General features: G+C 40.8%; 1 protein-coding gene across 1 annotated transcript in view; it reads left to right on the top strand.

Moving 5' to 3' along the window:
- The first annotated feature begins 5,199 nt into the window (after positions 1-5,199).
- The window catches only part of cds1 (CDP-diacylglycerol synthase (phosphatidate cytidylyltransferase) 1), a 55,103-nt gene continuing 49,327 nt past the window's right edge, over positions 5,200-10,975 (top strand). Inside the window, exon 1 of the mRNA XM_080532113.1 lies at positions 5,200-5,485. Coding sequence (XP_080388239.1) covers positions 5,420-5,485 — 66 coding nt within the window. The 5' untranslated portion in view covers positions 5,200-5,419. The remainder of the gene's footprint in view (positions 5,486-10,975) is intronic.

Below are 10,975 nucleotides of genomic sequence, written 5' to 3'. Positions count from 1 at the left end.
ATCGTCCACTCTGTAGTCTGCTCTTTATCTGCTCGGACATGGATAGTCTGCAGCGTGCTGTTTCAGGTCATTACATCCCTCCATGGGTACAGTTTGGGTTGTATTCGTCACCACGGACAGGGCTGAGCCAGTGAAATTCCGTCTCCCATTCAGTACCATTTCTCGACAGCCTCCTACGTTTCACGGGCGGATTTATTCTCAGCACTTTAAAGATCTTAGTGCAGTGGTCTTCAACCGGGGGTCCGCAGAGGTACTGCAGGGGGTCCGCCAATTTTTGACATTTTTCACCAAAATAATCAGTGAGAATTAAAAAATATAACAAAAATGATATTGAGTAAAGTACGAGCATTAATAGGGAATAATAAGCAACTTTTGACAAAAACTATTTACAAAATAAATGATGCCCATGATTCTACACATAAAGAGTCTCACATAAAGTCAGCTGAAAAAAAAAAAAACTGTCTAGCAAGCTAGGTGTTGGCTAAATAAAACGCTGCAGTTCGGTCTTCATTGCGAAATTAACGTTAATTAATAACTAGCATAACGTTACTAATTTAGTTAGTTTGATAATAACAAACCCGCCTCTTTGCTTCTCTATGCGCAGCTATAACGCGCTCCTTTACCATTCCGAGGTCAGATGGCTTTCCCGTGGATCAGTATTGGCGCGCGCGCGAGAGATTCTGCTACCTCGCGGAGCTGGCTGCGCATTTCAATGCATTTCCGCGGATTCCGCGGTGCCCTCGCCTGACGTGAAATGCGCAATTGTTGATCACTTGGAGGCACTCGAAAGTCAATTTGAGAAGTACTTTTCTGAGACTGAGTCTTGGAGAAAGCACAAGACATGGATACGGTTTCCATGCAAAGACAATGCATCCGACGGCTCAAACCTGACAGCCGCTGAGGAAGATCAGCTGATCGACCTAACCACAGACAGTACACACAAGAATGTGTACGAGTCACAGCCTCTCACCCAGTTCTCGATGAGCCTCTTGCCTTTTGCAACAACTTATCTTTGTGAAAGTGGATTCTCCTCCCTCACCTGAAGAGCAAATACCGTTCCAGACAGCAGTCTGAGGATGACATGATGCTCTGCCTGACAACCTCCATCTCCCCCAGAATAGACAAGCTGTGTACCACCAACCAGGGCCAGTCATCTCACTGAGGTATAGGCATACCTGGCTTCCTGAAGCTAAAAGTTTCATTGTTGAAAAATAATAATAATAGAAAATATAAGCCTCATCAACAACAGCAACAACAACAACAACAACAACAACAACAACAACAATAATAACCAATCATAATTATGCATGAACGTTTTATCAATCATAAACACATATAGGCTAGTAACCCAGTATATAAATAGGTTAATACGGTGAAAGAAAAGGTGAATGAAGTAAATATAAAAGTTATTATAGGCTTTAAAATGTGAGACATTTAAAAATATATATTACATGTGGGGGTCCCTGTTCTGTTTGTCTCTCGTCCAAGGGGTCCTTGGGTTGAAAAAGGTTGAAGACCCCTGTCTTAGTGGATATACGGGGCAAATCACGTTCCTTATTGATTCAATACAGGATGCAGCCTTTTACTTCCCAATACAGGACGATCCCGTACTATAAGGGACGGGTGGCAACCCTACGCAGGGAAGACAGCACTATCTGCTGGATCAAGGTACTTTTTGAGCAAACCAAACATTAGAAATATATATTTCTACTCTGAGTGTAGCTATTCTTACAGTTTAGCTATCCATCGTCAGACAATTCTCAGGTCGATGTGTAGGCTAGCTTACAAATGTGTCTTATTAATGTGTATTAATCATGACTACTGTACATTAATGTTGCTATTTGAAACATTACAAATACTACTACATCAAAACCAGGTGTTTTTATAATATTAGAAGGAAAAAAGAAAAAAAAACTCAGTTTCTTGCTAGCAACCATAGCTGTACGTCCTGTTATCAGTCTCTTAGTGTTCCCCTAGCTTTAGAGAAACAACCTTCGGTTGTTGTTGTTGTTGTTGTTGTTGTTTGTTTAGTTTTTTTACCTAGAACAAAGGGTGGCATTCTTAGAAATGAAAGACTGCATGGATAAACATTGCTGTTGTAAACATAAAGAGAGAAGAACAAGTTATGCTGAATGCTGAAGATGTATTGAAATTACCGTTCACTGCCACCAGAGGGCGTGGTCCTAGACATGTCCAACACTGTCCTGCCCTCTGGTGGCAGTGAACAGTACCTAAGATTTGTATAATTTATTCGGACTACAAAATACATGATCCTAGAATGTACACAGTGTGCTGTGAAACAATACATGTGGCATGCAGTGCATAGCAGGGTGTCTCCTGCGAGGGGATACGACCATAGTCAATAACGATAGCTATGCCATACCTATCAAGCTAGATAACACACTGTAGCCTAATCTTCATGATGCATATTATTTGAGGCAGTGATGAACTGTAAACCTAGTAGGTTCTTCAGCTGCCTAGCTTGAATGTGTATGTTTCCTCTCCAAGCACTGTGTGTAGCCCTGTTATTTTACTCATTACTGTTTTTAGTCAAACACATACAGTACAAACACAAATACCCATCAATGTAATTTGTAGTCCGTTCTTGGACTAACTCATGCTTTGCTCGTTTGTCTAACTTGTTGTAATCGTTTTTTGTCATCCCAGTTAAATCCTGTCCTCAGTAAAATAGCTGAGCTCTTCTCCAACAACATTCTTCCATCATGAGCCTTTCCTGCTCTACTAGATGAACTGGTTTTGTCTCATTACTCCCTCTCTGGAAGAGCTGTACAACACACGCTGCCTCAGGAAGGCCTCCAAGATCTCCAGAGACCCATCCCACCCTGGGTACGAACACTTTGCCCGGCTGCCCTCGAACAGGCGGTACAGGACCATGGCCGCAAGGACAAACAGACTGAAGCTCAGCTTCTACCCCAGGGCCATTCAGGCCCTGAACACAGCAAAGACCTAGGTTCTAGGCCCTGGACAATCTAGACAATTTGATGGCAGCTACTAGATTGAAATCAAGTGCAATACTGAAACACAACTGTGAACATTTCAAACCTGCAAACTGCGACACTTTAAATGAATGTGCAATAACACTATGTGCAATATGACAACCCTCGGGTACATAAGGTTCAGAGATAGGAAATGTTAGAATAGGTATAGCATAGCATAGAGTACAGCACAGTGTTTTATTTGTATAGTATAGTATAGTGGATAGTGTACATAGCCTTTATTTATGTAAACCAGCTCTTTTCCCTTCTTGTTTTTAGTTTTTTTTTTCCTAGCACCAGGGGAGCCCCCCCTCCCAAATGTCGTTGTTTGGTACCTGTACTATATCAATGACAAGAAAGACCATTCATTCATTCATTCATTCATTCATTCATTCATTACCCCTCTGCACACTGTGAGTAGTCTTCTCATTTGTCTATAGGACAGCATCACATTATCACCCAGTCTAACTCCACATCTATGTGTTTTTTTCATCTTCACAGAGACACTGTCAGCACTGTAGTCTAGCCTCTGCCATTACATTATATGTCATATATATGCGTGTTTTAGTATAGCCAACTTCGCTAAGAGTCCCATTCTCAAACTAAACATTCTCTCCTGGTCTAGCACCATGGCAGGTGGTGGTCTCTGGATGCGGAGTGGGTCGGTATGGTAGTTCACTGTAAACATTCTCTCCTGGTCTAGCACCATGGCAGGTGGTGGTCTCTGGACGCGGAGTGGGTCGGTATGGTAGTTCACTGTAGTGCTGTTGGTTTGGTTTCTAGTGGTGCACTTTTGGTAAGTTTGGGTGTTTTGATTTGGGCTATACTAGGTTTACCTTTTTATGCTTTACGTTGTTATTAGAATTTTTTTTTTATCACATTATTTGTCATACACTCCCTGCATCACCTTCCCTGGTGTCTGAGAGCCTGGTATATCTATCTGTCTGCCAACTTCCTCCTTTACAGGACTCTTCTTGAATAATCAATTGAATAAATCCACTCTATGAATGGCAATTTGGCCCACTCTGACTGTTGTGCTCTGTAATTGAAGTATACCTGTAATGCTGTTGTTATAGCCTGTGTCCCCCTTCCTAGTGTAATTGGTGGTGGTGTAGTCACAAGCCACAATAACAAGTCACAATAAACCAAATCCATTTAATATTACAGTAGGCTAAACATTCCGAATTGAGAAAGCCAACGTCATGTTGAGATGCTGTGAAATAGGCTAATGTCTCCAGGAGGCCCTGAATGTCTTTTAATTTTATTTTTATGATTGCTTTTGACCTGTACAACATAAAGGGGTTTGGTATATACTATAATTAAAATTGTTTTGTTTTACCTACATAAGAGAATAATATGGCAATCCTACTGCATTTATACAAATGTGCATTACAGGGTTTTATTGATGGACGTTTTTTTAAATCACCTTTAATATGAAATCGGATTTATCAATGATTTTTAAAAGGTATAATATGATAAAGGAAGCATGGATTTGTATGTATTGTCATGTACGAAATATGACAATAAAATGTTTGAAGTTTAGTCTGGCATTGCCTCCGTCTGGGGAAATGAGGGAAACCGTTTCCGAACCAGAGATTTACCGGAATCAAACGAAAGGGCTCTGTCGGTTACCTGAGGGCTAATCACGGTGCGGGTATATCAACTATCAATGAATGATGATCAACGAAACCATCTTTAAGTTTATTAGATACTAATGAGACTTTGCGAGCCCACGAAGTTTGTTATGCAACTTCTTTTTGTAGTTTGACATGGAATTTACTGGGAAAGGCAATTTTATTTTATTTGCGGAGTGAACTTGACCTCAACCCTGGAGTAGAGTGCATGGATTGACATGTTCTTTTTCTATTGGAGTGGTCTAACATAAAATAATGTGTGGACAAGAGTTAGATTACAATCATCTAATAATCCCAGACGTGTGTGGGGTAGAACGTTGTCCATCAGTATATTGATTCAATTATATGTTTTTCAATACACTGCAAATTAATGGAACATTGATAAAGCGATTGTATGAGTGTTAACACGTTTCAGGTAAATTGCCATCAAAAGGAGGAATTAAATTCATGGGAATAAATAATACTTCGTAAAACGGATGCAATCCCTATCCGCCTGTCACCGCCGCACCTCACCGCAGAGCTGTGTGAGTCTTGGCCAGTCAGACCAGTCACACAGGAGACCAGGAGAGAAGTCTGCGGTGAGAAACACATGCACGCGTACGGTGGAGGAGGATACAGTGGCGAACTATCTGTCTACAGATAATACAGCACGTAGCAGGATCTGATGGACCCTTCATGGTAGCTGAACATTTTTAAACGGATTAGACGGTTGACCGACGTAGATTTCCAAACCCACCGTTCCCCCTAGCCTGAGTCGTCTATGTGTTTGTGAGTGAAATAACCGAAGACATGACGGCGCTGAGAAAGCGAGGAGGCGGAGGAGACCACGAGAGCACCGAAAACAACAGTGACAAGGTAACAACTTGATGGGCAAACATTTGATTTGGCTGTCCTCAGTCCTCTTTGTGTTCTTAAGCGTGGTCTCTGGAGTTAGCTAGCTAGCCTATCATAGCTAGCCTATAATACAGCGCTAGCAACTCCGCAGCCTAGCTAGCTCACCAGGACTGATCATCTGACATTATCATGTCGTGTTGCCAGTGTTTTCTAACCTCTTGTATTTCATTTCCACACGTGCGTGTCAATGAACCGTGGGAACGACGCCGTGTCTTGTTGAGCTGGTTAGCGTGTTTATGACAGATAGTAATGGTATCAGGTCGGCTAGCCAGCTAGCCTACAGTAACACAACAACATGACTACGCGGGCTAGCTGGCTGGTGTCATCAAGGCCAGCTGGGCGAGGTATGCCCCGTTCACGACAGATCCGTTTTCGTCAATATGACTTGTAAACTCGGAGACACCAAAGGTGTATATTAGAATGATCCTGAAGCTATTATCGGTTATCAATCAAAGGCATTTCCTTAGTAGGTGACGTCAAAGTTTATGGCGGAGAAATCGGGGTACTTGTACTGGTTGCTGATTTCAACAGTAGATGAAAATGTCAACAGTCAACTTCATCTTTCTGTACAATTTCAACATATTTAACTGTTAACGATCACACGTGTGTAATGTATGTTTGTAGAATAATGTTCTTTATGGATTACAAATAAAATGTTTAACAGTTGCTTCTACTTCACACGAAAATGCATTCATGTCATAGTAATATGACTTCACAATTGGGAAATACGATTTCCCGTGAACCAAACAAACATACCATAATGCTGCGTTCATGACAAGTCAAACAAACATACCATAATGCTGCGTTCATGACAAGTCGGAACCTTCTGAAGTATACTAAGTTATTTGCGTAGAGCTTCCTATTGGTTGATTCACATACTCACCAAGAGGGAAACTGGCATGCATCACATGGCATGTACAGACCCATCCAGATGAAAACAACACTCAGTCAGTGTGCCCAAAGCCTCTCTGGGGGGTAGCCTATTCCACGTACGTTGATTAGTATATCTGCGATTAAAATAAAAGCCGCATTCAGGCAACTCGTGATTGGGATTCAAGCCTCAGGTGATTCCTCGAACGAGGATCAGCCTTGTGTCATCAGTGTTCACAGAACACCGGTTTAGAAATCCTCGAAATGGGGGCTTGCACACTAAAAAATAGTCCCTAACGACTTTTTCTAACGATTAATCTAGCGATTATTTTTTCGACTAATTTAACGATTAGTTTAACAATTATTTTTTTTACTGTCCGATTAATGTATCACTTAATTTTCCCCAAATAAATGTCAAAAACATCTCTTATTAACATTTCAGTATTTTATTCAATTATTCTTGTACACATATATAAATTAGGCTTCTGCAGGGCAATATTCCACAACAAAAAATATCCTCTTTCTTACAGTCCAACATAAAATATTATATTATAAAATATAAAAGTTAACTTCAAATAAAAGGAAAAGTGCAAGTAATGCAGTAGGCAAGTTCAAGTCATTTTCAGGAGGAATACCAACATAAAATCCTCTAATTAGTGCAATTCGAGTGAAATTCTAACCGGAATACCGTAACTATACCTCTCAGTAACAATAACGATCTCAGTAACAATATAACATTCTCCCCCTCCCACGCTCCTCTCTCTCCCCCCCTCCTCTCTCCCCCCGCCTGCCTCCTGGTTATTATTATTATAGGTCAGTGTGGGGCGGGCGCGTCGCGAGAGACAGTTAGGAGGTCAACAAGTTACAGTATCTTAGCTGTTCATAATGATGGCATGTCTAAAGAAAAATGACAGAAAATCACAATACTTGAGAGTAGGGATGCACCGAATGATCGGCCAGGTTCAGAGGGATAAGCCTTAACCGCGCCATTGATGTACGACTGTGTCGGAGATCTCCGGTCGATAAAAGCTCGCATGATGATACTACTATCTAGTATACTAGTATACATACTATCGCATGTGCAGAGTCCATACTCCACCCACTTTACAGCACAGTCGGAGTTCGGCCATAGGCAGTGCCTCACCCAGGCATTTAAGAAAGAAAAAGAATATCAGTCTTTTTAAAATATTTTTAAATTATTTTTTATTTTTTAATTTCTTTTACTCATTATTCTTAACTTTAATGTGTTAAAATGTTGTTGAAATAAAAATAAATGATGTAAAATGTGTTGTTTTAAAAATATAATGCATGCCCTGGCACCAGGAGAGTTTGCTCCCAAAGCTAGCTGATTGCTGGCGAGAGGCTGAGGCAGACTGTGCTTGTGCCTCTATGTGCTATGCGAAGTGATGGACCAACAGTTTCGTAGGTTTGCGCATGCGTAGTCTGTTCTCACATTGTCTTCATTGATGGACGTTGAGGCACCGTGCCATGCTGCCTCTGACAGCATGATTGACAGTTTGCGGTTGGCTTGCCGTAGCGGCATCCTCTGCTGTTCGCGCCGCGGTTCTACGTTTCCCCAGCTAACTTGCGATCGGCATCATGGATATCCTACAGTTAAAAAGATTTTCAACCTTCAGTTTTGAGCAAAAACTAAATGTGATTGAAAATGGGAGGGCAACACCTGAATCTCAATTAACCCAAAGGAAGGGACAGAAGATTGTACGAACATTTCAAACGGAATGGTACAAAAAAAAGGACTGGCTGTGTGGATGTAGCCAGGCTAACAAGCTATTCTGCTTCCCTTGCCTACTGTTCTCGTCTAGCGACAGCGTGTGGGTGAAAGGGGGCTACTGTGACCTGAACAATTTTCTAAGAGCTTTAGAGAAGCATGAAAAATCCACAGCCCACATCCACTCTCAGATTGCCTTGGAAACCTTTGGCAAAAGTCGCATAGACATGGCCCTGGATGAGCAGCACCGGCTGCATGTTACTGCACACAACGCAAAGGTAAAGGAGAACAGGGAAATCTTGAAAAGCCTAATTGATGCAACATGCTACCTTGCTAAACAAGAATGAGCATTTCGGGGGAACGACGAGAGCAGTAGCTCCATCAATCGTGGGAATTATGTCGAACTTTTACATTTGATGGCAGAAAAGGATGAGAAATTAGCCGCACATTTGCCTACGCATGTTACATATGCTTAAGATAATGTAGGCTATTGCGTGCCGGTTCAAATGCTGTAAATCCTCTGTTGTTGATGCAGGTGAATTTATATTGTCATTGAGCTGTTTTGCGTGCTGCTGTAAATCCTGTTGAGATGCAGGTGAATGTAGGCAATGCCATACAGGCTGTTGCGCTACGCTGTGTAGTTATGAGATAATACATTTGACATTTTTGACCAGCTATTTGATAGTATAGTATATATGGGCTATGTGATTGACTTTATAGTATAGTATATTAGCCTACATTACATTAGTCATTTAGCCGACGCTTTTATTCAAAGCGACTTACAATAATTGCATTTAACGTAGGAGTGTACTGCTTTTTTAAGGCAAAATGAAGAATAGCAAACTAAAAATACAGTATAGCAATATAGCAATAGCATAGAGAAGAATAGCAAACTAACAATACAATAGGTGCTTAAGAGGGAGGATCCTGGTAGTAGGCCTACTTCTTGAAGAAGTGAGTTTTACGGTCTGGCTGCTGCGTTACTCGCATGATTTTTTTTTTTTATAGCTCACTGCCTACCCAGCCAATGACCTCACTGCACGTTACTGGTTCTCTGACTCTGAAAGACAACAAGAGGCACATTCTGATATTCTAGACTTTCGTTTTCGTTTTCGCGTCTTCAAAATAAAAGCGCGAGTTAAGCGTTTTTGAAAATCAATGACACGTCGCTCGTAACTGGTCGCAGCCATGTTGTTTATTTGCGACGCACATTACGCAAGTCGACGCGTCGTCCCAGCCCTAGTGCACACAGACATAAAGAGCCCTGAAGAGTCGAACTGTCGAAATGAAGATACTACCCTGCGCAGCGGTCCTACTTTTTGCGCAGCAGGTCCTACTTATTGATCTTTATGAAGACGAAAAATAAGATGTGAAATAGTGCAATACTGCCGCAATTAACAAGGCAAGGGAAATGGTTTGGCAAGAAATTGCTGACCGATTAAATGCGTAGGTTATACTAGCCCCAGTTATTGTTATATGTTCATATTTTAATAATTGAATATTTACTAACTGTGGTGATATCAGCAGCAGGCTACATACAGTCATATTGTCACGATGGCATAGTGGTAGGGCTGCACGATTAATCGATTTTAAATCGAAATCGCGATTTGAAATGATGCGATTAGCTAATCGCAAAGCCTGCGATTTGCCTGCGATTTTTTTTTTTTTTTTTTTTTTTTTTTGCTATTTAGCAGACGCTTTTAATCCAAAGCGATTTACAATTACGAATTACAGGGACATTCCCCCTGGAGTAACTGAGGGCTAAGTGCCTTACTCAAGGGCACACTAGTAGTGGTGTGGTTTCAGGCGGGATTTGAACTCACACAACCTTCCGATCACAAGTCCAACTCACTAGACCACCACTACCCGTATGGGATACGTCATACAGCGCGTCGGATTCAACGTCAATGAACGTCAACGTCAATGAACGTCAACAATGAACGTCAACAATGAACGTGAACGTCAATGAACGTCAACGTCAATGAACGCACACCAACAACATCGCATCGTATTTTTGGAAAGTACCTGCCCTTTTCCAAACAGCTTCCAATTAAGCTTTCCTAGATGGTTGTGTGAAACAAACCACCTGAGTCAGTTAGTAATGCTCCATCACATGTTTTAATCTGAAGCTTGATTTTAAAGCAACCCAACTTTAAAGCAACCCAATGTAAGTTTAGTTCTTTCACTCGTAGCTCGGGCTGTGGGGGTGCTAGAGGAGGGAGCCTCTAAGTCCCCTGAAGACGTACAAACAAACGGCACGTTGATACGACCTTCCTAGCCGGAGATATGGCCACACTTTACAAAAACTTTTTTTTTTTTTTTTTTTTTTTTTTTTTTGCTATTTTAAAAAATAATAATCGCAAATTAATCGCAATCGCGATATCTGTCCAAATAATCGCAATTCGATTTTTTTCACAAATCGTGCAGCCCTACATAGTGGTATTGACCACTGCCATGGTATTTATTCGTCATTTTAAATCCCTCTTCTGACACACTTTTCACTGCATTTCGTTGTCTGAATCTAATCTAAAGTCTAATCTAAAAAAATATGTAGGCTATAAAATGATGGTGCAGGCTAATTTACAAGAACTGACATGATTACAATGGTGTTTGAAGCCTTTCTGAGTAGTAAATGATGTTCTTCTAACTGGACCCTGGATTTGGCATATATTATTTTTTCTTATGATTACTGGATAGATGATTCACTTAGACAGATATATATATATATATATATATATATATATATATATATATATATATATATAGTAAATCGATTTGCATAAAAGCTTCGGTTAAATGAAAAAAAAAATGAAATCAAGTATCAAACCGGAAACCTTCGGACCTCTAGCTGG

The sequence above is a fragment of the Nansenia antarctica genome (genome assembly GCF_963989245.1).
Source record: "Nansenia antarctica genome assembly, chromosome: 5".
In the NCBI taxonomy this organism is placed as follows: domain Eukaryota; kingdom Metazoa; phylum Chordata; class Actinopteri; order Argentiniformes; family Microstomatidae; genus Nansenia; species Nansenia antarctica.
Note: the sequence above shows the minus strand (reverse complement) of the source record. Positions and strands in the feature narration are given on the sequence as shown.